This window comes from Fukomys damarensis, unplaced genomic scaffold, assembly GCF_012274545.1.
Source record: "Fukomys damarensis isolate Sample0158 unplaced genomic scaffold, DMR_v1.0_HiC HiC_scaffold_13, whole genome shotgun sequence".
NCBI classification, from domain to species: Eukaryota; Metazoa; Chordata; class Mammalia; order Rodentia; family Bathyergidae; genus Fukomys; species Fukomys damarensis.
Window position 1 is genome coordinate 13,011,204 of NW_022900925.1, and position 27,541 is coordinate 13,038,744.

The window sequence follows — 27,541 nt, forward strand, 5'->3', positions numbered from 1 at the left end:
GCAAAGGCTTGTGAGACTGCATTTATGACTCATTCTTCAAGGGTAGTAAAGACAGGAGGGGCTAGCTCTGTGCATGACCAGTCATAGGTCTGACTGAGTCTTGTTTAGAAAATGTTGGCGAGGATGGGGAGGAACTGCAGTTTTTCTGCATGTGCTTCTGCGCTTGTATAGTAAGTGGATTTACTTCCCAGCTCTTCATCTTGCTATCATGCATGGTCGGCTCAACAATATCCGGGTTCTCCTGACAGAGTGCACAGTGGACGCTGAAGCCTTTAATCTGAGGTGAGTTGTCTTGTCCAGAGCAGAGACCAGGACTCTGGGTCACCTGGATGCTCATCAGAGCTAGTGATAACCAGTGCATGTCCTCAGCATGCTGCAAAACTTGACCAGCTTTTGGTTCCCTGGTATTTTTGGCTTTGTAACAAATACTTTTTAAAAAAAATTTTATGACCTGCTAATTGTCTTGTAGATTTACCCTGCATCATGGAATTCAGAAAATCTTTCTTTCGCAATGACTAACTTTTCCAACTTGTTTTATCAGAGGCCAGTCACCACTGCACATTTTGGGACAGTATGGCAAAGAGAATGCAGCAGCCATCTTTGATCTCTTCTTAGAGTGCATGCCTGAGTATCCTCTAGATAAGCCGGATGCAGAAGGAAACACAGGTATTTACTAAGGTCATTATCTTGGGCACTCAGCTCAGTGCATTTTGGCTGAACTCAGCATCTGTGACACAACCCTGTTGTGACATTTGGAGTATCTGATCGCTGAAGTGTATCTAACTTTCAAGCCATCTCCATGTCCAAACAGGCCTATCTGGGTTGTTTTGTTTTGTTTTTCTCCTGCCTATCTGTTTTTATTGCCTTTGTCTGCCTTTTATTCAGGGCTCACTAGGGACTTTCCCAAGCTCCTGAATTCCAGCAGAGAAAGATGTAAATACCTCCCAATGGCTTCAAGAGCAGGAAATGTGCTGTTGAGTATGTTGACAATGCTTTGAAAAAGCAGCAGATGCAGGATGTGGTGGGACACATGTATCATCCCAGCATTCAGGAGGCTGAGGCAAAAGGAGCACAAATTCAAGGCCAGCTTGAACTACATAGTGAGACCCTGTCTCAACAAAACAAAAAAAAAGGGCAAAAGCGGTGGTCTCTTTCATGGACACTCTAGCTACCCACACTGTCTGTGTTCATTTGTACGCTTTCATAGCTTCTTTGATATACTTTCATATACCATTTCTTGTTGAATATGTACATCGTCCCCATGAGGTAAGCAATGAATATAGTTTTCAGCTAACAAAAATAAAGACTCAAAAAAGGATGAAAACTTTTATCCTAGCTGAGAGCTGAGACCTTTTTTGCTGTTGCATTCCCATTCATTTACTCCATGCCAGAAGAGCCTTCATGGCCTTTGGCAGAAATGCAGTCACCATAGGATACTCTGAACTTTAGCAAGGGACCAGATATTTTGTCAGTAGTTCTTAGCTTTGGGAAAGTTAACTGGCCTTGAGCCACTGGATAATAGGCCTGAGTTTCAGAGCACTTAGCCTCCAGGAGTGAGGTGCTAGAGGCAGAGGATGTCCGAGGAGCACTATTGCCCAGAAGCAGGTACACAGGCAGGCAGCGGAAGGGGCTTCATATCCAGGATCCTAATTTCCAGAGACCTGGGTTTAAATGTCTCGCTGTTTCATATTTTAACAGGGTAGCTGGATAAATTTTCTAACCTATTTGTGTATCATTGCTTAATAATCACAGCAATAGCCCTCAACTTACTGCATCTTTATTTTTTTCTTTTTTTTTTTTTTTAAGAGTTTTGGTTTTTTGAGACAGGATCTCACTATGTAGTTGAGACTGACCTGAACTCACTATGTAGCCTAGACTGGTCTTGAACTCACAGCGATCCTCCTGTCTCAGCCTCCTGAGGGCTGGAATTACAGGCGTGCACCACCATGCCCGGCTTACTGCATCAATTTGAGAGTTAAAAATTTAATGGAATTGTCTGATCCAAGTAAGCAAAGGAAGCTGCAGTTAGCTGTCATTGTTTAAATAGAAGGTCAGTAGGATGGCCAGGCCAGAGGCTCCATTGGGTAGAAGGTGGAACATTATTTCCAGTGTTCCCTAGGACTGACTTTTTTTGGTCTATGTGTGTACAAATCACAGGTCTTTAGATTTAGTTACATTATGTGAAAAAGAGCTTTTTTTCCTTTGTGGTAAAAGCATTGTTTTATGGCAGAGGAAGGCAACTGAGACAACAGTGTAATTTTTCTTCAGTGTCTGATTCTTACCTCAGCTGTGCACAGGAGAGTGTATCCCTGGAACCATAGCTGCTCAAGAATCCCTTGGCTCATGTCTGGATCCTCATGGAGGTCTCACCAGAGCCTTGGCCCCCATGTCTATAGGGACTTCCCTAGCAAATATCTGGCCTTCAGCTGTCCTCTGCCACCCTTTGGCAGTGCCAGGCTGGATGCTAGGTGGGAAGTAGCCATACATTTGGTCTTGTTTTCCAGTGTTGCTTTTAGCATACATGAAAGGGAATGCCAACTTGTGCCGTGCCATTGTCCGATCTGGGGCTCGCCTGGGAGTGAATAATAACCAAGGAGTCAACATTTTCAATTACCAGGTTGCCACCAAGCAACTTCTATTTAGACTACTAGGTGAGTAGCCTATGATTTGCTCTTTATTGCAGAAACAATTATAGTGTTGATTTTTTTTTTAAAGCCAAAGATTTATTGGTACATTTTAGATATAAATAATGATCACATTCATCATAGGGATTTATACCTGTACATAGTATGTCTTAGTTCTTTTTTTCACCATTTCCCTCCCCTATCTTCACCCACCCCCATTTACAAAAGCTTTGTTTCCATTTTTGCCTTTTGTTCTTGGTTTTTGTTTTTTTGGTACCGGGGATCGAACTCAGGTCCTTGCGCTTGTGAGGCAGTCCCCAGAACCACTGAGCTAAATCCCCAGCCCCTTGTTCTTTTTTTTTTAAAGACTTTTTCCCTTCCTTCCCTTCTCCCTTCCACCTCCCTTATTCCCCTTTGCATTTGAACATGTTCTTCCTACCTCTCGATATCTGTCCCTGTTTTGTTCCTTATTTATTACCCTTTGGGTTTCTCACACAAGAGAAACAGTATATTTAAACTTGTGTGTCGTAATATATTTCACTTAACATTATGTTCTCAAGTTGCATCTATTTACCTAAAAATGATTCAAGTTTATCCTTCTTTATGGCAGAGTAGTACTCTATTGTATATAAATGCTACATTTCCTTTATCCATTCATCAACTGATGGGCATTATGTTTTGTTTCCAAGATTCAGCTATTATAAATTGTGCTGCTGTTAGGGTGTGCATATATCAGTGTGTTATGATGCTTTTAGCTCTTTTCAGAACTCTTGATTTTTTATTTGCTTGTTTTTACTCCTTCCTATTGAGGTATAGTAGCAAGAATCAGAATATCTTGAGTGCCCAGGCTTTGTCATCACCCAGAATGGAGACCAGTTGGCAGGAAAGCTCAGAAGTACTTTGTGGCAGTGTGATATTGATGTAGGTGGTTGGCTAAGGTCACAAAGCTGGTTGTGGCACAGCTGCACTGAAGGATGGGATTTCAGAAGCAAGACGTGGAAGCACTAGAGGTGTCCACCTGCGGATGGACAGATGCATAGAGAAATACGTGTATGTGCACAATGGAGTTCTCTTCAGCCAGGAGTAAAGATAAGTCCAGCTACTTGCAGCAAGATGGGTGAAGTGGAAGATACTATGCTAAGTAAAATAAGCCAAGCAGAGAAGGAAACCATGTGCTCTCACTCTTGTGGAAGATAAGGAAGCTTATTGCATAGACATAGAGAGCAGAATAGTGGTAACTAGAGGCTGGAAACAGAAAGTAGAGGGAAGTGGATAATAGCACCAAAATCCACCTGGATAGGAGGAGTAAGTACTGGTACTCTCCAGCACAATAATATGATATTTACTAATAATATGTGATTTACTACATATTTTGTAAAGAAGGAGAAAGGGGTTTGAAGGCTCCCAACACAAAAAAATAATTGTATGCAGAGAAGGAAATTACTCTGATTTGATCATCATCCTGTATACATCTACTGAATTATCACACTGTACCTCACTAATAAGTGCTATTATTAAATGTTACTTAAAATGTTTTAAAAAGCATGTGTTCAGGCCAGGCATGGTGGCGCATGCCTGTAATCCCAGCACTTGGGAGGCTGAGGCAGGAGGATCGCTGTGAGTTTGAGACCAGCCTGGGCTACATAGTGAGTTCCGGGTCAGTCTCAACTACATAGTGAGACTCTGTCTCAAAAGCCCCCCTCCCCACAAAAAAGCATATGTTCAGAATACCTAGTCTAAGGGCTGGAGATTTAGCTCAGTGGTTCTGCTGCATGCCTTGCAAGCACAAGCAGCTGAGTTTGATCCCTGGTACAAAAAAAAAAAAAACAAAAAAAACAAAAAACAATACCTAGTCTACTTTAATTTTTCCTTTTCCATGCACTTGGTTGCCCTTTTGAGCAGGTGCCTGTCACAGTGCTGGTAAAGGAAAAAAAGTCACTGTGACTGACTGCATGCTGCATGTCATTTCCTCCCCATGAGTTCAGTTACTGGGTATGGAGCATAAGCACAGTGCCTGGGGTGCAGTTAGAGCTCATTACATAAATACTAGCAGTTGTTATTGCCATGAAAACCCATCTGCTTTAGCACTTTCTCTGTCTATTCTCTGTGATGGCCCCACCAGACTCAGCCAGTCCATCTAGAAACCTGGGAATGCCTTTGTTTCTGTCCTTCTCCCTGCTTCCCTCTCACATCTTGCCCTCCTATTTAGTCCCTAGATCTGCCAGATTCTACCTCCTGAGCCTGTTGTCTCTCTGCCATGTTCCCCTGACCATTTGATTCCTGGAGGTCTTTCTAGTGTGTGGCACCTGCTCCCTCTGCACTGTGCCTTGCACTCCCTCCAGCCCTTGCTGCATGTAAACTCTCCCCACAAACTCCCATGCTGCTGTTCCACCACCTTGAACCGTGTTTTCTCCTCCCCAGCCTACCTGGAAGTGCTAAGTCTCCATAGTCTCCTGTGGGAAGCTTTCCTTGACCCAGTTAGAGTGTATCACCCCTCTTCCCTCATGTCATTCAGCAGTGTGCTGCTTTCTTAGTCTGTTTTCCTGACCTCATTGGCACAGTCAGTTTGACAGGAGCTAGTCTTCTCCTGTATGTGTTACAGATATGCTGTCTAAGGAGCCTCCATGGTGTGATGGCTCCAACTGCTATGAATGCACTGCCAAATTTGGAGTTACAACTCGCAAACATCACTGGTAAGACCTCTCTGTCTGCTATCACTTGCCTCTAGAAGATGAGGGGACTTACATTGATATCATTACTTCCACACTTTTCATTGACTTACCAGGACCCTGTACTGCCCTGGACAAAATGTCACCAAATAGAATGATGAGATGACAAGACTGAGCAGGGTCCAGCCAAGGAGTGTATTATGTGCATGATGGAGGTGTAAGGAAGGCAGGGAGCATTCATACTGGTATACTTCTTGCTGGGTGCTAAGGGCACACAGGTTCTGGGGGATCTGCCAGACCCTGTGTCATCTGCCCTGGGCTTGCAACAAAACCAAGAAGAGCTTCTGCTCTCATGGAGTATCTGAGTAGAGGCTGCTGTCCTGAGAACTGAGGCCCTATTCCCATTAAATTGTGAGGTAGTTTGCTGAGCTGTCCTTTATTTTTAAATGAAGCCTTCTTCAGCATTACTTTATTAGCTTAATTATTGGCTAGAATTTTGTTTACATGGAATAAAACTTATACATGAATTGGTGTAACTAGGCTGCAGAGTTGGCCAGAGTACCAGTTGTGGGCTGGCTTGTCCCGTGTGCCAGGGAGCAGTCTTTCCTTTACCACCTCTCTCATACTTCCTCTCTTTGCTTCCACAGTCGTCACTGCGGACGTCTTCTTTGCCATAAATGCTCAACCAAGGAGATTCCTATCATAAAGTTTGATCTGAACAAACCTGTGCGAGTTTGCAACATTTGCTTTGATGTACTGACTCTGGGTGGGGTCTCTTAGTGAGTCCCAAAGAGGGTCCAGGCCACATCTCCTGTCATCTTCTAAGTAGCTGCTCTTCTCACCAGCCTGACCCCAACCCAGAGCCGAGCTGGCAGTCTTCCTGCACCAAGAGACTGGAATAATTAAGGACCATGGTGTGATTCCCATTTCAAATGATGCTGTGTGATTGTGAGTGTGTCAGGCTGTGATCAGTTTCATTAATGTCTCACTAACTGGACCAGGCCATTTAGCTTAAGTGGTAAATGTGATAGAGTTAGATCCATTCTGCTAGCAGCATACAAGGACACTTTGAAACCATTTTTTCGTCCAGTAGCTTAGTAGTATCCATCTCAGAGCATTCATGCAGTCTTCCTGCTTGGGCTGACTCACGAGGCAGAGCCTAACAGAGCTGAAAGCTGGCTCCCTAATGGGAGCTTTACTCTAGGGTGATTGGCTGTGGACTTTTCTGCGGTGACTTCATAAATAGGATCCTCTTGCCCATAAGTCTTCTTTTTTTTTTTAAGCTAAGGTGTATTTTTAATGAGCTATCCCTTTTTAAAAGGTGAAATCTTTCTAAACAGGGTTCAAAGATGAGAGCTGAAAAATCGTGGCCTTAACAACCGAAAGCTTTACCAGTGTTCATGCTGCTGAGGTGTCAGGAGTGCGGGGTGGCAGCTTGATTCCTCCTAGCAGCTGTCTCATTCTCTCGTCTTGCTGCGTCCTGTCTGTGGAGTCTTCAGTTACTCTGCCACTAGAGTGGTGGAGGAAATGCACTTTGATTGTGCTGCACTTTTTATATAGCTGCGTTACTGGTGATTTCGATTTAAAAATCTATATTCAAAAATACCCTCAGTCATCCTTGCATCAGTGATTCTAATGTTCAGCTTTGGCTTAGCCCTACACTAGTGCTACACTAGTGCTGAATGTATGTTGGCGTAAGAGATTCATACAGGCCAAGTAATGAGAAGAGGGATCAGCAGGACTTCAACCCCAGAGGCATCTCCAGCTTCAAGACAGCAGGTCCTATGTCCGAGATGCCCCTGCTTCTCTCGGAAACCTCCCCTGGTTATGCTGTGAGTTGTGTAGCTTTCCCTGTTCATGAGGGCCAACAGTCAAAGGCCCTGGCCAAGAGTGTATAACTGGTTTTGGAAGGCTCTGGCTTGCACATTGAATGAGGCCTCCTGAACTTATTTGGCCTTAGTCGCTGCTAGTACCTATATTAACCCTGAGATATTAAACTTTTCTTTGGAAAGTTTGGCCAGTTTTCAAAATATGCATGGTGAAAGAGAAACTTGTACCATTGCTTTTTAAAACACCAAATTCAGAGATGAACAATATGTACTAGTTATACTCAGAGATTAACGGTCTCAAACATATGTACTAATTTTCTAGATATTTAATAACCACTACATTTTTTGCATTAACAAAATATGGATAACGATATATGTGTAAAGGGACTAATTTTTTTAAAATTCAACAGCCTGTTTTCTTTTTTGAATAGTGATAATGTCCTCTATGTTGCTGTAGATTATACATTCTCTTGCCTAAATGTGTGTAAAATGCGCTGATAAACCGGAGTGCTACTTTTTAAAGATATTTCTGTGATTTATAAGATATATGCTATGTTAATATGAGCTTGTGCAGAGTGTTTAAAAGAAAAAAAAAAAAAAAAGAAGAGGCATTTCCCCGTCCCCTAGTCTGTGACATGTTTCATATGGAAGTTTTACAGGAAAACTCAACAAAGTCTTGACAAATGACCATGTGAAGCATTGAGGCCAGTTTCTGTTTTTTGTTGCCTGAAAAGGGTCACAAAAACACAGGGCTTAGGTAGCTTAATTCTTTAATCAGAAAAGATAATTATGATTCAAGATGAATTGAGATGGACGGTACACACTTTGTTCTTTAAAGACTGTTCACAGTGGACTGGGTAGGATGGGGTTCAGTCAGGGATGAGGCTGATCTGCCCTTGCCCTGCCAGACCAGTTTCAATAGCAATCTTGCCTGTTATTGTACTGAAAATCTTAAGATCATGTTTAAAATATGTTGATTCAAGCTTCTCTTTGTACTGCCCAGCCATGGATTCGGGGAACATTTTTTTGAGTTCTGCATTGGTATATGCATGTAGATAAGGAATGAGCATCTTTCTGCAGTCTGAGGAATAGATAAGGAATGAGCATCTTTCTGCAGTCTGAGGAGACTTCCCTGGCCGTGCTCATGCTCACTGGGCTGCAGCTTACCTGTAGGAGTCCAGCTTACACTGCCCTGGACCCAGACACACTCTGTGCCCCTCTTGTGTTCCTCATGCTGTCAAGACTTGACTACAAAACTGCCCAGCTGTTCTTACTGAATTTTAATCAGTGGCTTAAGTACTAGTAGCTTAATTTTTTTCATTCTGAAAGTTTCCAGTTAGGAATGAGTAGAGCAAGAAGAATAAACTTCACTGAAACATGATTTGCTGTATCGATCAACATTGGTAAGGTGAATTTGCTTTTTAACTGCCTCTTATCACCCGACTTAGTGTACTTTTTTCTAATACAGAGGTACAAACCATGTGCTATATATAAATCAAATGGCTTAAGCTAATCTGCCATGATCCTGTAACACAGATGTCCCACAAACTTAAGTGCCTACACTTAGGACGACTCTAGTTTCAGTTATCTTCTCGGTGATGTCTCACTGAATGATATATTAGAACATGTGTTTCATTTGGAGTTTTGTACCTGTGCATTGTCAACCCCAATTACCAATTTAGTCAAGGCTGGATTAGACTGCTCAGTTCATCCGCCACATTCTCTCCAAGGAGTGGGTTCCATGTGACGTTTAGTCCTCTACCTCAGAGCCCTGAGTCATTCTGACCACCTGGATCAGCTTCTGCACTCTCTCCACTGAGTGGGTCTCCTGCATGGAGCTCAGTGTGCATGTGGTCTCGTCACTTCCTGATTCATGTTCCTCATGTTGTATCAAACTGTTCCTGCACTAATCTGGTCCACAGGCATAGGGCAGAAGGAAGGCTTGGGAAGGGCAAGAGCACTGTACTCTGTGTAGGTTTCTTTCACGTGGAAAAAAAGAACACTGTGGACTATAATGCTTAGCCCTGAAAGGCAAGATGACCACCCAGGTGACAGTGGCATGCACAAGTAAATATACACTTCTACCACAGACACACTTGCTTCCCTCAGGTCGAGCCCCAGAAGAACCGCCTGTGGCACCAGAGCTGTCCCTCAAGCTAGGGAGAGGGGCGAACAGAGAGGAAACAGCTTGCCAAAGGCATTCGGAAGCCACACTTTCACTTATGAAGCAATTTAGTGAAGAGCTGAGTGTTTGATCAAATGTAAACTAAATTAACAGAAATTACAGATGCCTTAAAGACTTTCTTTGGAAGATTATCACTTGTACAGTTCTTTTATGTGGCATAAATAATGTATTAACCTGTAACAACTGACAACATTGGTCTTCTGTAGCTAGGAGGTCTTGAGACTGCTCAACTTTCTGACTTGCTTTTTTGGCAGATATGTGGAGTTGGCTGTTCTGTGACATCCCTGTGGTACCAAGGGCAAGGGCAACAACAGTTGGGCAGAAACTGTAGGCACATACGTGGGTCAGTAATCTTGGCTCACAGACCATTAAGGGTGGCATTCAGTGTGGGATGATGGCATCATATGGGACCATGGTGTTTATCAGCATTATTTCTTTGGAGTCTGTGTAATGGAATGTATTTGTCAAATATGTACTGATACTTGCATTTTCTGTAACAATTCCTTAATAAAATGAAGTAAAGTTGTACATTTAAAGTGGAAACTTTAATATTTGTAGTTACTTCTAATGCAGAAGTACCAATAAACATTTAAAATAATTTTAAAAACTTTTGATATGCAAATAACTTTATCCCCTAGTAAAGTTTGAATTCCTGCATTTTCCTGAAACAGACTGTCGACAGCAGTCAGAAAGTTGCTATCGTCCACATAGCAAGCAGCTGCCTGGACTTCCTGTGCTATGGGCCTAGACTTGAACTTATGGTGATGTACGGTGTATCACAGACTCAGTCTCAGCCATCTGACCCCTGTAAGTTCTCTGGACGAACTACTCAAGAGGACACACCCATGGTGAGCTTCTTGCTGGCTGGGCTCCAGAGGATGCTAAGGAAGGTTTTAGGGTTCACAAATTTAAAATCTATAGTGTTTCATAAAGCCCTTATAGAAACTGTAGCTCTAGAAGCTCACCTGGCCTTCAGAACACCTCTTTGTTTTTTAGGACAGGGCCTTACTGTGTAGTTCAGGCTGGCCTCAAATTTGGGGCACTCATCCTGCCTCTGCCTCCCACCCAAGTGCTAGAATTACACACACATGCCACCATGGCCAGACACAAAACACCTCTTGAACTAACAAAATCCCTTTACCCGTTTTCTATTTTGCCTGCCCCATAGTTCAGCCCAGCTGTGGACTAATACATCTTTTTCATATGGCTTCTCTCATAGTTAAAGGCACTATTAACTTCCATTAGCTACCCCAAGTACTGTAATTGTAATAGCCATCCTTGAAGCAAACAGTGCTAACCATCCCGTCACTGGTCATAATACAGGACAGTCAGCAACCAGGTGGAGGTGAGTGTCAGCTTTCACGTGTTTTTGCCCAGCCAGGAAACCATGCTGGGTTTTAATTCTGCCTTGTCATTTATTATTAGGCAAATTGCCTGCTTTCTGTGCCTTAGTTTCCCTATCTCTAGAATTGAGGTTACGTGTCTCTCTTAGCTCACTGGGTTGCTTGGAAGAGACCAGTGATCAGTAGTATGTCCTTCCTGTCTTCCAAATACACAAACCGCTGGACCTCTGGGGAGGGAGGGTTGATAGCAGCAGCACCCACTCAACAGAATCCAGGGGCCCTGGCAGAACAATGTACTTTCAAGGGTATGGGTCCAGCCCAGGGCCTTCATTCTCTGAGGGGCACAGCCCCAACCTGTCCATAGGGTTGAGCTTGCAGATGCCAGTTTCTAGACCAGAGCAAGGGGTGGGGTAAGGTTAGGCTGGCTCTCCACACTGTGCAGTTGTGCAGTGGCTAAGCCTGTGATCACATTCTTCAAACTTGGTTCTGAGTTTAAAGAAAACTGGAATGGCAAAATTATAAGGCAGATGTTGAGATTCCCAGCCTCTGCTCATTGGTGTGAATAAAAAAGGTCAGCTGTTGGTTGCTTCTGTTGCTGCTAATATGCTGTAATGGCTGCCTGTAATAAGAAATACGGTGGCTACAGAAATTCTACCTCTAGTAGGAGAAAGAGGTAGGGGATCTTTATGCCCCCTTCTGAACCATAAAATGGAAATGCAAATAAGGCTGGCAGAGACTAAATGAGAATAAAGTTCTTGCACAGGGCCTGCTTTGGCATAGTCACCCTACATATTTTCTTCTCCATTGCTGGCAAGTCTTGGGTGCTCTTCCTGCACTGAACTCTAGCTTGGAAATATGCAGGCGGTCCTGCACAGTTTTGCTTGGGTCACCTCTACTAGAGACAGAAGTGGCATTTCTCTAGCAATTACGAGCTTCTCGTGGCAGAGCCCTTTGGACTACTAAAATGACAATTCATACTTGCTGACTCGTGCTCTGACATAAGGAAAGCTTTTCTTAAAAACAAACCATAAAGTAAGCTATTGGCATAAAGAAGAAATGGGTTCTCCTTGAGTAAAGAACTGAGCAGGTGCCTGAGGCTTCCAGTCTGTCCTGGAACACAGATTCAGAGGTCTTGCTTTAGTGAGACGACAGGTAAACACCCACTAGGCACCGCCCAAGTCCACATATGGTTGGAAAGTCTGAATCCACCTTGTTTTGGAAGGGTCTGCACATCTCTGGACCTGACTCACACACTATTTCTGGGTTCCCACCAAAAGAATGCCCTCCTCAGTGATCTAACCGGGGATTTACTTCATACTATATGCCCAAGGTCAGGAACTTTACTTCCCCCATCCCCTGCCCTCAACACAAGGCTTGGCATGTGTGTGTGTGAATGTATGTCACTTAGAAATATGCATTGGAGAGAACCAGAGCAGTGATACCGACCCATTTTCAGTTAGCCTGTGAGGGCCACATCTAGTGAACAGAAGAGGGCTCAGACACTGAGTGGAGGGCTGTCAAACTAAGTGAACAAGGTCCTCCATTTAAGCTCTTCTGCTTTGTTTCTGCCCCGGGGAAAGCAGAGACATCCAGAAATGTGGAACAGTGGAAACAACGCTGTACCAGGAGTCAAGAATTTTCTGGGGCCAAGGATAGTAGTGCACACCTGTAATCCTAGCACTTGGGAGGCTGACACAGGAGGATCACTGAGTTTGAGGCCAGCCTGAGCTACATACTGAGTTCAAGATCAGCCTGAACTACATAGTGAAACCTTGTCTCAAAAAAATGAAACAAACAAACAACAACAAACATTTGCTGGTGTAATACTGCATGCCAGGAATTCCAGCTATTTGGGAGGTTTAGGCAGGGGGATCCCAAGTTCAAGGCCAACCTAAGGAACTTAGCAAGATCCACAGGTATAAAATCTTTCCATTTCCAGAATGAGCCTGTCTCATTTTATTATCACCACTCACAGTTTTGGCCAACTGTAATCAACTCACTGGCACTGGATAGGAACTCAAGTTTGCCTTAGGGTAGAGGTCTTAGAAAAAAAAAGTTGTAAAAGTCAGGTATCACAAGCTTAGTGGGGACTTGGGGACAAAGTTACCTTATGCTGTTAATATGCACAGCTTCTTGTGTCTTTCTCTGCTGAGAGATGCAGATCCTTTCTGCCACTGCTCCAGATACCCTGACAGGGCTGGGATTTTGGGCAGGGCTCAGACTAGCAGCTGGTCCAGGCCTAGGAAGGAAGCAGCTAGAGCTCAGAGACTTTTCCTCATTGCCTACTGATTTCTGAGAAGGTAGTATTTTTACCTATTAATACCTGAGGGTGCAGAAGGAAGATGTAAGTGGCCATAGGGGAACAATGTCAAAACAGGCTGGTGAGTACCTGGTAGGCTGCCCAGCTTTTGCCTCAGCAGAATGAGCAACCCATGGTGAGGTACATTTGCAGGGTGTGGCTAGAGTCCTGAAGTCTGTTTCATGCCAGGAGACACCCTATGGCACATGAGTATTAGGGCCTACAGAGTTCCATACAGGGTTCTGTATGTTACCAGTGCATAGGGCACCAACTTAGAGAGGGAAAGAACATGTGATAGCCAGAGGGGGGCAGCCTGGGTATTCTCCCAAGCTGGGGTCATCCAGGTCCCCACGATTTCTGTGTGTGGGGTGGTCCAGAGTCTGGTCACTTGGGGGGCCAGTTGTTCTCACACACACGCAGTGGGGCTCTTGGGACCCAGGCTTATACAGCTTCCTGGGGACGCCAATCCAGTCTCTGCTCACACCTCCACTGAGGACAGAAAAAGAGAGGACTTCTTAAAAGCATTAGTTCATGATTCTCTCTGGGGAAGAAAATGGTAGCAAGCCAAGCCTATGAAAAGGAGAAGCCATGCCACTTCCTGTCTCGGTGGTGGCCCAGACAGGCAGCATCCAGCCTGAACCTTGTTTTCTCCTGACTTCCTCCAGCTTCCCCACACAAAACCAATGTCACTGTCCCCAGGCTGGTGGCAGACTCAAAGTTTCTTTCATTGTGCTCTCCAGCCCTGCTCCCCAAATTAAGGCAAGGGAAATGGGTGAGGATACAGAAGCTGGGCCTCCAGAAAGCTTGTGGCTTTGACTGTATGCTCTTGTCCACACAGTGAATCAGCTTCCCTATAGGACAGAGGGGGTCTACACAGCACTTAGGGATGCGGTCCTTCTACCCTTCACAATGGCAGAGACATCCCTATTCCTCCTCAGTGAGAGCTGAACTCTTTCTGAGGCCCCCTGTGATGGTTAGTTGACATGTCAACTTGACCTAAGAACTGACTCAGTGAAGCCCTGAGTGCGCCTGCAGTTGACTGACACATCGGCTACAAACTGGGGAAGAACAGCCACATCTGGAGGGGCATCAGCCAGGCTTGCAGCTGGATGGAATGAAAAGAGAAAGAAAACCGTCTGCCCTTTGCTTCTTTGGAGAAGCTCCGGCCTTCGAAACTGCCTTTAGATGTTTGTCTCCAGTTCCTTCAGCCTTTGGGTCAGACCCTTCGGCTTTCCAACACTGACACATACAGGACTGCAGTGGGCTCCAGGCTTTCCACCTTCAACTGGCTTTTCTGGCTCTTTAGCACCCAGGTGACCATTCTGCACTGTCCCGCTCCTGATTCCACAAGCAGCCATTGTAAGCCTACCTAGTGAGTCCTTGCTATGATCATACACATATTTCATATTAAATCCATTTCTCTAGGGAATTCTAACTTATATCTCTCCTCTCCTTTTTTTTCCCTAGTACCAGAAATTGAACCCAGGCCTCACACAGGCTAGGCAAATACTCCAACTCTGAAGCTAGGAGGTTTGTATAGTTTCTGGGATTTTTGCCCCCTTATGAGAGCTAAAGGAGATTTGAGAGGCTCCAGTTGAAGTTTTAAGTCAGGCTGGCCTGATAAAGCAGGAAAAAAAAATCTTGTTAGTCTAGCTTATTTCACTTGGTGCTTACAGGAAGACTATTCCATGTAGCCTGCACCTCCTAGAATGTCAGAATGTGCAGTGCTTTTAAAATAGCACCTGCAGGCATCCTGCCATGGGCCCACCTCCTCATCCCTATCCCCTGCAGGCAGGCAGGATTTGTGCTGACAGAGACAGGAAACCCTGGCCCAGGGATTGCTGAACAAGCTGAAACAAACAGGAAATAGTACTTGTGCTTTCTCCTTCCCAGACCAGGAATCTTCCTTCAGCAGGGAAGAATGGGAGAGGGGGATGCCCAAATCTCAACCTTAGTGTTTTTATTTACTCTCTTGAGAGAAGTGATACCATAAGTAACTTCTAAATTCTCCCAGATCTAAAATGCAGCCAAAGGTGAGAGTCACCATCATAGAGCATAGATATTGTGAAAAACTTAGTAATTGATGGATTCCCTGAATAACGTAGACAGAATGGCCTGGAATTTTTGATTTGGGAGTCAGGTGGAAGGGAGTGAAGAGAAGCCTGCTTACCTCTTCTGGGAACACCAGAACCGGCTGCCCTTGGTGGCACTCCACTCAGCATTGCAGGGTGGGAACTTCTGCTTCTCTTGCTGGGCCTGTTTATTAGCCTCCAAGCCTTTGGCCATCACGGCTTCTACCCGGGTCAGCTCTGGGGTGGGCAGCCCATCTTCTCTGTAGAACCTTCCTATCACTCTTCCTGTGGGGACAGGAGACTGAGGTCAGAGTAACAGTGGGAGTGAGGTATGAACAGATGCTGAGCTCTGTGAGCAGCTGGAGTCAGGCTCAAATTCCCATAGGTTTGGACTTCAGGGCTCTCCAAACTGCCTGCTGTGTGCTCCCTTACTAAGAAATTATATTAGGGGGCATTTTCCGGTGTGTGAAGCTGGGGATGGAACTTCAGGCCAGGCACGTTAGTCAAGCACTGAAACACTGAGCTACGCCCTGGCTGTAGGAGAACTTTGGTGCCTTCTATCTAAGCCACTCAACATCTTAAATGACTGCAGGTAAGTTTCCCCATGAGTCCTTAGTACATAAATGATCAGATCTTCCTCACCTCCAGCCACTGTTTCTCTAAGGATGGAGCCATGTGTGTGATTCACTTTAGTGATGCTCTGCAGTGCTTGGGCATACATGAATATATGAATAAATGATGAATGGCTTTACTAGTTCTTCTTTTTAAAATAGCAGGGATCGAACTCAGGACCTTGCACTTGCAAGGCAAGCATGGTGCCACTAAGTTAAATCCCTGGCTCCTGGTTCATATTTTTTTGTGGCTCATTTTTTCCCAATGTCAAATTGTTTTGCCTTATATAAGTGTAAATAAGTCATTCCTTGAGCACTTACTCAGGATCAGGCACTATACCAACCAGCATTTTACTAACATTTTTAATCCTCCCAGCAGACCTATGAGAAAGAAATAACTTTTCATATTTGTAGGACAGAAACTTGGGAGAGTGAGTAACTGGGGAAGTCAATGAAGCTGGTAAGTGGTCTGGCTCTGTTAGGGTATAGATCTAGAATGTTCCCCGATTTTGGGGGTACCTTTGTACTCACTGGTGAGTTCACTGCTGTGCTGTTGCGAGGTGGGACCTGGTTGTAAGAGGCAGGTCCCTGGCTGGTGAACTGGAAGGGTATACGTATATGTTGCCCCCCACCCCACCACTTTCTGGCCTTCCTCTGCCAGCCCTTCCCACCATGCCTTTCTTTCGGCCTTGGAGCCAGCTAACCATAAACTGAAAATGTGAGTCAAAAAATAAATCTCTCTTCCTTTAAGCTGTGGGTGTGGAGTATTTTGTCTCTCTTCTGGCCCAGTCATTCAGTTTCACACACATAAGTAGAAACTTGTTTTCATTTAAAATGCCTGTCAAAATTTCTTAAAGTCTAAGCTGTGGAGGCAGTGGCCAAGTGGTCCACAGCCTATAGGCCAGCACCAAAGAAGGATCAGTTTTCCTGGGTGCAGGGACCTGACATCCCCAAGTCCCGAGGGCCCAATGGCCTTCACAGGCAGCACCTGTCACAGGGTGAGGGAAGCAATAGAAAGCTCTTCTGGGGGGAGGCTGGATGAAGTAGGAGGTAACATGTACACCTGCCCTCAACCATGTGGGTCCAACAGCTACCATTGGCAAGAACTGACTGGGATTCCAGTGATACATGTATTCAGCAAGTCGATGAAGCCATTCAAGCCCCTTCCCTGATGTCCCCAAATCTATGTCACATCTGTCCTCTGTTATCTGGACGAACCTTGGATCTCTGACTCCTCCTTCACATCCAAATATATACCTTCTGTGATTCATGCCTACCCATTAGAAAACCTTGTCAGTCCTATCTCTAAAATATATCCCAGTTCTGTTTACTCTTTTCCAATTCTACCGTTACCACCTAATCCAAACCAGGCTATATGGCACAAGCCTTCCAACCAGTCTGTTTCCAGTTAAGCTCTTCCTGTAGCTCTCTCTCCACAAAGCAGCTGAGTGCTCTTTTAAAACACGAGTCCTATGTCATTTCTGTGTGATCAAAACCCTCCCTCCAATAGTGCTGGGGATTTAGCTCAGTGGCACCTGCCTGACTCACAAGCGCAAGGTCCTGAGTTCAATCCCTGGTACAAAAAACAAAACAAAAACAAAGCAAAAACAAAAAAACCCCTCCAACATGTTGACGCAATGTGATTTCTGCCCAGTGCTCTGAATGTCAAAGTGAAAAAAACCCTCCAACAGCTTCTCAAAGCACATGGTTAAAATATACACTTTTTAAAAACTGTTTGGGCCAGGGATTTAGCTCAGTGGTTCGGTGGCCTGCCTCGCAAGTGCAAGGACCTGAGTTCGATCCCTGGTACCACAAAAAATAAATAAATAAAATAAAAATGTTTTGTGTTTTGGGGACAGGGTCTCATTAAGTAGTCCAGGCAGACTTTGAACTCACTGTGTAGCCAGGCTGGCCTCAAACTCTCTTTTGTCAAGTGCTGGGATTAAAGGTGCGTGCCAACATACCTAGATTTCTGTTGTTTTTTTGAGACAGACTATAAATTTCTTATCTGAGCTTCTGAGGTCCTATAACCATTTGCTTGTGGTACTGAGGATTGAACCCAGGACATTACTAGACAAGCACTCTACCACTGAGCTACATCCCTAGCCCTTTTTTATTTTGAGACAACGTCTCACTAAGTTACTGGGGCTGGCTTCAAACTTGCCATCCTCCTGCCTCAGCCTCCTCCTGCCTTAGCTGAGGTTACAGACATGGGCCACAGTGCCCCACTCATTTGACTTCTGTTTGTCTCTTCCTAAACTACTTCCTCTGCCATTTACAGTCAGCTCCAGCACATTTGTTTCCTCTCTATTCCTTGACCATGTTTCATGGCTCCCCACCTTAGGCACTACTGCTTAGCCTGGAATTCTCTTCCCAAGTAATATCACAGGCTGATCTGTAGCCCTATCTGGAGTTGTTTGATGTGCTTACTTGTTTATAATACGACTCTCCCCACCAGGCCAGCCCAGCACTCAGACGTCTTCTCCAGAGCATTCACTCCACCTGTTGGATGAAGAGTCCCAGGCCCTCAATTGTTGGTGGTACAGAACTTTCAGTTTTACAGGGGCTTCATATTATATAGTCACAAACTGTCTTGATGAGTTTTAGACATGAGACTGACTATAAGGACAGACAGGAGAAGAGGGGGTGGGGAGGAAGGGAGAGAAAGAGGGTGAGAGAGAGAGGAAGTGTATCATGAAAAGCGTGGTCACTACCTGGTTCTCTGAAGCCAGTTCTGTATCCAGAGCACAAATGTCGCCTCACTTTCCTTGAGGCCCAGTTACACAGCCCCACCATGGCTTCCTCACTACCTTCAATTCAGTCCGTGTCTTAACAATACACCTTCATCCCTGATATGCCAAGGGTTTCTGGTGACCAGAGAAAACCTCACTGTATCCTCATCCTAGAGTGGGCAGGAACTATATTCTCACCCGTGGCCCCCATGAGGACCACAACCACAATTTACCAAAAGTAGACATTCAAATCTATACTGAGTTTAACTGGAATCCTTCTCAGCCTCTTCCAACCATATGCTCCTCCACACACACACACACATTATGCATGTTCCAACAAGACTACTTCATTTGTCTTACCATATCAGGAACACTTGTATTAGCTCCCCAAATCTCAGCACAGCATTTGGTCTAAAATATTTTGCTCATTCTCCTTCTTTTATGTTGAGTTTGCAACTCAGCAATGTTGGCAACCTCATGGGAGAAAGGAAGAACCAGGCCTTTTAAAGTGCAAGTGGTCAGCTGGCCAGGGGTCAGTTCCTTCAACAGCAGATGTGGCTGTGGTCTCAGGAACAATGTGCAGCAGACCATGGGAAAATAAGGAAGTGTGTGTCACAGGTTGGGATGACAAAGCCCAATGATGATGAGGTGGGACTGGAAATGGAAAGGTATGAGCTTTAGATGTTATGAAAAAAGCCGTGGCCAAGTGGATATGGAAGGAACCAAGGAGTTAGTAAAAATACTACTGGTCTCAGAAAAAGATAAACCAAGCGGTAATGACAAAAGCAGATGTTTAGAGGCATCAGAAACAGAGAAAAACACTTCCAACTTAGACCTCTTAAAATGGTGAAGTGACACTGGCATTTCCCATAAGTTGGCCATATGTAAGTAGGGCTCCGGTGAGAGGTGAGTGATGCAGACAGATGGAAAGAGGGCTCTTAGGCATCTCAACTTAGTGCCATGTTTAGCATCTGCAACACTTCCTTAGGATGATGGAGGTATCTGTCCACTTAAGAGCCAAGTTCCCTCATGTATCACCAGTAAGTACCAAGTGCCACACACAGCTAGCTGCAGCAAGCATTTGATCAGCATGACTTCCACCTCAAGACACTGCTCATAGGACAAAATAAAAGAGAATTAGCCCCACATGGCGGTACATGCCTGTAATCCCAGCACACAGTGGGGCTGGGGCTGAGGCAGAAGAACTGCTACAAATTCGAGGCCAACCTGGGCTACACAGTAAGTTTAAGTTTAAGGCCAGTCTGAACTTCTCAGTATGACCCTATCTCAAAAAAATATATATATATTTTTTATATTTATATAAATAAAATAAAAGGGAATTACCAAAACTACATACAAGGGCTGAGGATTTAGTTTAGTGGTGCTGCTGCCTGCCTCGCAAGCACAAGGTCCTGAGTTTGATCCCTGGTACCAAAACAACAACAACAACAACAACAACAACAAACTACATACCAATTTAGGCTTCAAGCCTTCCTGGCTGTGTGCTGAAGCCAGATGCACAGAACACACTGAAACAAGACAGCTACGCTCTCAGGGCTAGCTGTTCAGGGATGGTGCAGGTGACCACTGGCTTTGGGCAACTGGGGCCAAGGCAAAGGGCTTGGCAATCCTCTCCCAAGATCGAGAGTGAGGGAAAGAGGTCCCATATCTTTTTCCTTGTGGGGCTCACTAACAGCCAGAATTTAAAATGAAAAATCCAGGGCTAATTTTCAAACTGGTTTTTTGGGGGAGAGGACGGGGGGTGTTTGTGGTGCTGGGGATCAAACCTAGGGACTCACATATGCTAAGCAAGCACTCCCCAGCCCTATTTTTCAGATTTTAACCTTGGGGGGCAATCCCTAAAGAATCCTGGCGCCTTGAAAGAAGTTGTTGGACAACCAAGTGAAATCTATGGAAATGACCTGTGGAATACCTACCAACACATGCGTAATTCTTCTCATAAAATGAAAGCCAGTTTTGAAGAGTCAGCATCTCAGAGGAGGACAAATCAGCTACATCATCTACCAGGCCTGCTTCAGAATAGTCTCCGGTCACAAATGCTCTGGATGCGTCTCGGCCTGCAGGAGAAAAGCTTATAATAGATTTAGTTGTACCAACTCAAGAATTTGTTTTCTAGCTGGGCATGGTGGTCCATGCCTGTAACCACAAGTACTCAGGAGGCTGAAGCAGTAGGATCACAAGTTTGAGGCCAGCATGGGAAACTTAGCAAGACCTTTGTCTCAAAATGAAAAAATAAAAAGGGTTAGGGATGTAGTTCAGCATCAGTAGTACAGTGCAAGGTCCTGGGTTCAATTCCCAGTATCAGAGAATTTTCTTTTTAATCTATTTTCTGAGAAATATCTCCTTCCAACCTTAGCCCCAGGGAAATGTAATCCTCTTCTCTGTGGCAGATGCTCCTGGACTTGTAACACACATCTCTGGCATTTGTCATATTCTTTCATCTTCTTTCAGCAACATTTAGCACAACTGACCAAATCCATGACAATACACTTCTGGTTTTCCTTCTCCTTCTATAGCTCCTCATCGTTTTTCTGCCTCAAGGATCAATTATTGTCCATACCCTCTCACTTGCCAATCTTATCCGCTCTTGAGGTTTCAAATCCCACCTTTGTGCTAAAGATCGCCAAAGCTGTAGTAGCTCAGACTTTTCCTGAGCACCAGATCTGTATGTCCAGTTGTCAGCGTCACTCAGTGGTCTCACAGCCATCATAACTTCAAACTGTCCACAATGAGTAATGGTCACCAGCAACCCTGCCCCAAGAACCCTGCATCTCCTCTAGTGTCCCTGTCTGTAAATGCCAACCAGTTGCTCAGGCTAGGAATGCAGCCTTGATGCCTTCTGTTTTCCTCACATTTAATCAGTGCCCAAGTTTTATATTTTCTTCCCCACTAGTTCCTATATTTGTCTGTCTCCACCAATCACCAAGCAAGCCCAGGCTACCATCATCTCATCTGACCTACCACAGCAGAACACTCATGGGTCTCCCTGCCTTCACTCTTACCTCACTCATCTATTCTCCATGGAGCACTTAAGACCCTTGCTTCCTTTTTTTTGCAGCATGGAGCTCAAATCCAGAGCCTTGCATATACATGCAAGGCAAGCACTCTCAAACTGAGCTACATCCCCAGCCTTAACCTGTTACTTTCATCATAAGTTCATCAGGTCATACCTCTGCCAAAAAGATACTCAGTGGCTTTCCTTTGCCTTAGGGCAATATCCTAATTTCTTAGTCACACAGTGCCTTGCACCAACTGCCACAAAACTCGTCTTGTCACATTCTTTTTTGTTCAATGAGCTCGTTCTCTCTCCTCTCCCACTAGTTTAGGGCATTTGGTAAAACTGGTACTTTTTCTTTTTAATATACCACAAAAATAATTCCTTAATTAATTGTAATTAATGGTATCTACTTAATGTCAGGATTTAATGTGTGACATCTATTTGTCTTTCCTATTTGCCTTTTTATTTTATTGTCTTATTTTGGATTTCTTTTTTTTGTTTTGAGACAAGGTCTCACTTATGTAGTTCAGACTGACAGTGAACTCACTGTGCAGCCCAGGCTGGCTTCAAACTTTGTAGAAATCTTCCTGCCTCATCCTCCCAAGTGCTGGGGTTTCAGGCTTGTACCACCATACCTAGCTGTTTTTTTGTTTTGTTTTGTTTTTTTCCAGCACTGGAGATTAAACCTAGGAGTACTCTACTATTGAGCTACATCTCACCAAGTTGCCCAGACAGGTTCAGACCTGAAGACCTACCCCAGCTTCCTCATTAACTATGATTACAAGTAGGATGCACTGTACCTGGCTAGTCTGTTAAGTTTTAGCAGGAAAGAGAAAACACTGAATTTATTTAATATTGATTCCCTAGTGTCTGATACAGTGCCTGATCTTTAATTCTCAACAGGTACTTCAGGAATGAAAACTATATATTTATAACCAATTGATTTTCAAGAAGGGTGCCAAGTCAATTCAGTGAAAGAAGTGTTTTTTCAACAAATGATACTGAGACAATGGAAGAGCCACATTCAAAGGAATGAATTTAGACCCCTATCTCATACCACATATAAAAATTAATTCAAAATAGACCTAAGACTTGAACATTTCAGCTAAAACTATAGAACACATATAAAACAGGAATACCAAGGCATGTTAGCACATGCCTATAATTCTAACACTCGAAGCTGAGGCAGGAGGATTGCCTTGAGTTCAAGGCCAGCCTGAACTATAATAGTGAGATTTTGTTTCCAAAGAAAAAAAGATATAAATCTTTATGATTTTGGCTGTACAAACAATCAAAGGGAAAAACATATAAACTGTACTTGATCAAAAAAAAGCAAGACCACAATGAAATACAACTTCAAACCAACTAAGATTAAAAAAAGAACTTAAAAAGTTTTGGTGAGGACGTGTGTGGAAAAATTGAAACTCTAATACACTCCTGATGGAAATATACAATGCACAGCCACTTTAGAAGACAGCTGGCAGTTTACTAAAAAGTTAAACAGAGTTACCATACTAAACAGCAGTTCCACGTTTAGGTGTATACCAATGATAACTAAAACCATATATTCACAAAAATCCTTATACACAAATATTTATAGCAGCATTATCTATAATGAGCAAAAAGTAGAAATAACCCTAAAGTCCATCAACTGAAATGTAGATAAATTCTGGTCTAACTATACAATGGAATAGAAATTAGCCATAAAAAGGAATGAAGTCCTGGGTATGGTGGTGCATGACTGTAATCCCAACACTGGAGAAGCTCAGGCTGGAGGGCTGCGAATTCAAGGCCAGCCTGGGGTATACAGTGAGACCCTATTTAAAAAAAAAAAAAAGGAATAAAATACAAATAATTATGGATGAGCCTTAAAACATTATGTGAAGAAAAAGATACCCCAGACAAAATATATATTATGCTATTTATATGAAATGCCCAGAACAGGCAAATGTCTAGAAGCAGAAAGTGTACTGGACTTGCTAAGGGCTAGGACTATCAGACATAGAGTCTGGAATTAGACAGTGGTGGTGTTTATGAAAATTTCTGGTTATATTTTTTAAAACCCACCATACTGTACACTTAAAAAGGGCACATTAGCCAGACATGGTGGCGCATGCCTATAATCCCAGTACCAGGAGGCTAAGGCATGTTGAATGCTGTTAAGTTCAAGGCTGGCCTGAACACAGCAAAACCCTGTCTCAAAAAAAAGAATTTTTTTTTTCTATGAACTGTTTTTCAATAAAAGTAGCTATGTATGGCAGCACACTCTTGTAAACCTGGCTACTGCTGAGGTAGGAGGATTAGGCCCTATTTCAAAATTTTAAAAAATTTAAAGCCTGGACATGTACATTATACCTCCATGAAGCCGTGTTTCAAAGAACGCAGCCTGTCAATTCATTTTTCCCTAAAGCCTAAATGGAAACCCACACAATTTCACAGAAACTGCAAATATCCTCTCCTCTGTAATTGCATTTTGGCGAGAGGTTTGCGTGTAGCAAACTGAGAGCGTTACTCAGTTCTCATTGCTGCTGATTGGTTGCTGCCCTGTAACCGATCTCCACCTCAGCATTCCCACAGGTAAAGTGTTATACTGTGTGTAGCTATCTCAAGTGTTCTCGATTTTGTTCTTCGTAAAGCCTTAAGGTCCCTAAGATGCTGTCAAAATGTGCTGCACCTCCTAAGGCTATATTAATGCAGTATTCTATTAAATTATGTAACTGCAGGAAACGTATTTAGGGATCAAACTATAAAAATAGGCATTTGTAGGCATTTTTCTGACCATATCTGAAATTCATGGTTTTTCAAAATTCACAGGTGCTCTAGGAACCTAACCCCTTATGAATTTCAGGGGTCCACTGTATTTCAATGTTAGAGCTCTTGCCTAGCATGCACAAGACCCTAATACCACACACAAAAAATTAAAAATATTGACTGAATGAACAAATGAATGAACACACCTAGACACATTTCTTACTCTTCAGCAGTTGGCACAAGGTAGGACACATGGTAGTGCTCAATAAACAGATTGTTTAATGAACATCTGGCACACAGGAATTCAGTAGACAGGAGGGCACATTGCTGGTATCATCCCATAAATGTAAGATTTTATGCCCACATTTGTGCCTACATCCATACGGCTGTCCTGCCATCCAGCATGTGGCAAACAGTACCAAAAAATGCTCTCAACTGGTAGGTACATAAAAACCTTGGTATGAGCACAGCTACTTTGGTTGAAGGAGGGTGGCCACACCTCATTTGAATTCCTCCTAGCTTCCATTCTCAAGTTCTAAGGTAATTTATTAGGCTATGACCAGAAGGGAATTTTACCAACTATGAGGTCCAGTGCAAATAGCCAGCTACTTTATGCAACAGATATTAAGTACAAGCCATCAATTTACTACAAAATGAAGCTCAGGTCTTTTTAAGTAATATACCATATTAGAATTTTATAATTAGTAAAGGTTTAGGTTAGGCTTAAGAAGCCATTACAGGAATGAACACTCAATTATTCTTAAATTTTATTGTGAAATACAATTGCAAAAGTCCATACATATTAAATCTAATATTTATTAATTGTCCATAAGACTAACTGTTAAAAAATAAAGCTATATCAGTGTTGCAAGAATTTAAATTCAGTATTCTTACAGAAGACTGAGCAATGGTTTGGTTCTAATTTGAGTTACTGAATGTGAACACCAGTAAGACATGATGCCCCAAGATATTTATTTCTTGTTTCAGAAAACTACAATCACACTGAGGGAAATTTGAGAAATATGCTTAACTTTTCAAACCTTTTCAAAGCAAACTTTTAAGCACAATGGTTGAGTAGTAAACCTTCTTTCCCTAGCACCAAAAAAGAAGAAACTGCTTGAATATGATCTGAAAGAAGCATTGAAAAATATTTTCTAGATATTCTATCTGTACAATTCAAAAGGACGGTTCACAGAGGCAATGATACAATTAGTGATGAATAGTTGAAAAAAATTTTTATTTTAATCCTGCCTCATTACTCTTTACTGTTTGCATATTAAGTAATCTATACTACCTGGGGGGGGGATGACTCATGAAATAAAAACTAATGAAGTTCTAAAAAACAAAACAAAACGAAAAACCTTGGTCCCAGTCCCAGTGGTGCTTTTTACTTACTGTAGCCCTGGTTTAGTCCCTTCCCCAGCTGGACAGTTTAAGTAGCTTGGAGAGAAGGAAGTGACTTGTGTTTTAAATGCCAGAGGCAGCTTCCGAATTATTCCCTTAGAAGAATGTAAAGTGGAAGATGCTTATTTATTATGTGCCTAGTCATTTAGGCCTTCTGCACACCTTTTCCCTCCAACACGTTTTGTATTCATCTGGTTCTCACTGGTAAGGCTGGTGGTTCTGATCCTGTCAGTGCTTAGTCGTCAAAACTTTAGACAAATCATATTTTTTAATTTCCTCAGGAATAAAATGGGAACAGTAGAAAAAAAAATTAAAATTGAGGCCACGTCTTTTCGTCTGTTTTTTGTTTGTTTGCTTGTTTTGCCTTTTTGAGATGTCTCGCTATGCTGCCCAGGCTGGTCGAGAACTTCTAGTCTGGTCTTGAACTCCTGCAGCTGAGTTGCGGGGCGCCTAGGATAGGCCACTGTGATTCTAAGTATTAAAGGGCTGTAAAGGTGACTGGACCCATTTACTGAGCTATAACTTTATACTATTTCATCCCTCCCAGGACCAGGGATCGAACTCAGGACTTTGGGCTTGTGAGGCAGGCGAAGAGCCACTGAGCTAAGTACCCGGCCCTATACTCTTTTTTTGAAAGGCGCACAAGTACCTTTGTACTGAAAATGAGAACACACAAACCAAATACCTTACCTTTTTGGAAAAAACCTGGGATGGCAGGAAGAGTATTTTGGGTCGAGACATACAGAGGTGCCTGAAATTAGAACTGTGAGGGTAGGGAACTGTGAGCCATGAAGGCCCTGCATTAAGTCTTGCACAAAGCCTCCTCAGGCTCCCAACTTTGGGTAATGGGTAACAAGACACAAGACATGTTTCCCAAGCAGAGGTAACGCGTAGCGGTAGCCAGGGAGGTAGGAGTGGAAAACAGCTGGCCATAGTCCCGCCCAGCCAGAGACCATAAGGATGCGCAATCGAGTCCAGTCCGCCCCGGGAGTAGGACAAACGTGGTGGTCTGGGGAAACAGATGAATAAATGAAATAAAGAACGAGGCGCAGGTGGCTACAGACCCGCGCAGGAGGAAAAGGCCTGAGCGGCCTAATACCTGCGAAGCCGCTATAGTGGGCTCCAGGTTCGTAGTGCCTCCGGCCAGAGGACACGTCGTAGACACGGCCCAGCAATGCCAAGTAGAGGCCCGGGTCCCCTGGGCCGCCGCGGTAGCGGGACAGCTCCTCGGGTATGAAAAGGCGAAAGCCCGCTGAAGAACACCAGCCCAGCAGCCACGATGTTATCATGGCCACGACCCCTACGGCCAGGCTCAGCAAGAGTCCACGCCCGCAGGGTCTCCGCCTTAAGACAGCCGCACCCATGCCACACTTCCAAAGTTGCCGCCTCGCTGCCCATGATTAAGATGGCGGGGGCGCCGACCGTGACGTCATCGAAGTGACACGCTCAAAATCTTTGGCGAAAAGCTCATTTCTTGGCTCTGATTCTTTCGCATACTTTTCGGCATTGCTTGTGAACGTGGAGGAATGCCGAATAAGCGGAGCAACGGTGAAAGACCTTCTCTTACAGTTTATCCGCCCCCAACAAAAATGGCGGCAAGGCAGTCTGCAGGATGACGCACACGTCATGACAGACGCTCTCTCTGGAAAATCAAGAGTTCCACCCTTTGCTGCGGTAGTCCTCCAGTAGGTGTCGTAAGCTGGTGGAGTACGCTTGACGGCGCCATTGCGATAGCATTTCTCGCTTGACGGCCAGGAAAGCGGAAGTCGCTCCTGCCGCCGTCTTCTCCTCCCTGTCCCCGCCCGCTGGGTGCTGTCGGAGGTTGACAGGTCGAGGCTGGAAGGCTGCGGCGGCGGCGGTAGAGCCCTGCACCCAAGACGGAGGCCCCATGGGGAATGCTCCGAGTAACAGTAGTGAAGACGAAGCGGCAGCCGCTGGGGGCGAAGGCTGGAGCCAGCACCAGGCCTGGGCGGCCGACTCGGGAACGACCCCCGGCTCGGGCC

The 27,541-nt window shown here is 44.1% G+C and overlaps 3 protein-coding genes across 5 annotated transcripts in view; 2 read left to right on the forward strand and 1 right to left on the reverse strand.

Annotated features, from left to right (window-relative positions):
* Ankfy1 (ankyrin repeat and FYVE domain containing 1) overlaps window positions 1–8,204 on the forward strand; it is a 74,157-nt gene extending 65,953 nt beyond the window's left edge. For all 3 annotated transcript variants that reach the window (XM_019205602.2, XM_019205603.2, XM_019205604.2), the window contains exons 21-25: window positions 192–282; window positions 542–666; window positions 2,505–2,651; window positions 5,227–5,317; window positions 5,941–8,204. In XM_019205602.2, the coding sequence (XP_019061147.1) occupies window positions 192–282; window positions 542–666; window positions 2,505–2,651; window positions 5,227–5,317; window positions 5,941–6,073 (587 nt within the window). In that variant the 3' untranslated portion in view covers window positions 6,074–8,204. The remainder of the gene's footprint in view (window positions 1–191; window positions 283–541; window positions 667–2,504; window positions 2,652–5,226; window positions 5,318–5,940) is intronic.
* A 4,192-nt stretch (window positions 8,205–12,396) lies between these two features.
* On the reverse strand, window positions 12,397–27,179 carry LOC104853420 (neuferricin). Its single transcript, XM_010611358.3, has 4 exons — window positions 26,638–27,179; window positions 20,302–20,442; window positions 15,120–15,306; window positions 12,397–13,438 (listed from the first exon to the last, which is right to left on the reverse strand). The coding sequence occupies exons 1-4, from the start codon at window positions 26,900–26,902 to the stop codon at window positions 13,222–13,224; spliced, it is 810 nt and encodes a 269-aa protein (XP_010609660.1). The 5' UTR covers window positions 26,903–27,179; the 3' UTR covers window positions 12,397–13,221.
* Window positions 27,180–27,287: 108 nt separating this feature from the next.
* Window positions 27,288–27,541, forward strand: part of Zzef1 (zinc finger ZZ-type and EF-hand domain containing 1) — a 127,214-nt gene continuing 126,960 nt past the window's right edge. Inside the window, exon 1 of the mRNA XM_033762734.1 lies at window positions 27,288–27,538. Within this exon, the coding sequence (XP_033618625.1) occupies window positions 27,427–27,538 (112 nt within the window). The 5' untranslated portion in view covers window positions 27,288–27,426. The remainder of the gene's footprint in view (window positions 27,539–27,541) is intronic.

Coding starts and splice junctions, on each gene's coding strand:
- LOC104853420 (XM_010611358.3), bottom strand. CDS start 26,902: ATGGGTGCGGCTGTCTTAAGGCGGAGACCCTGCGGGCGTGGACTCTTG. Junction 20,443..26,637: donor CCACTATAGCGGCTTCGCAG/GTATTAGGCCGC, acceptor TTTCTCCTGCAG/GCCGAGACGCATCCAGAGCA. Junction 13,439..15,119: donor TTCTGGTGTTCCCAGAAGAG/GTAAGCAGGCTT, acceptor TTCTGTCCTCAG/TGGAGGTGTGAGCAGAGACT.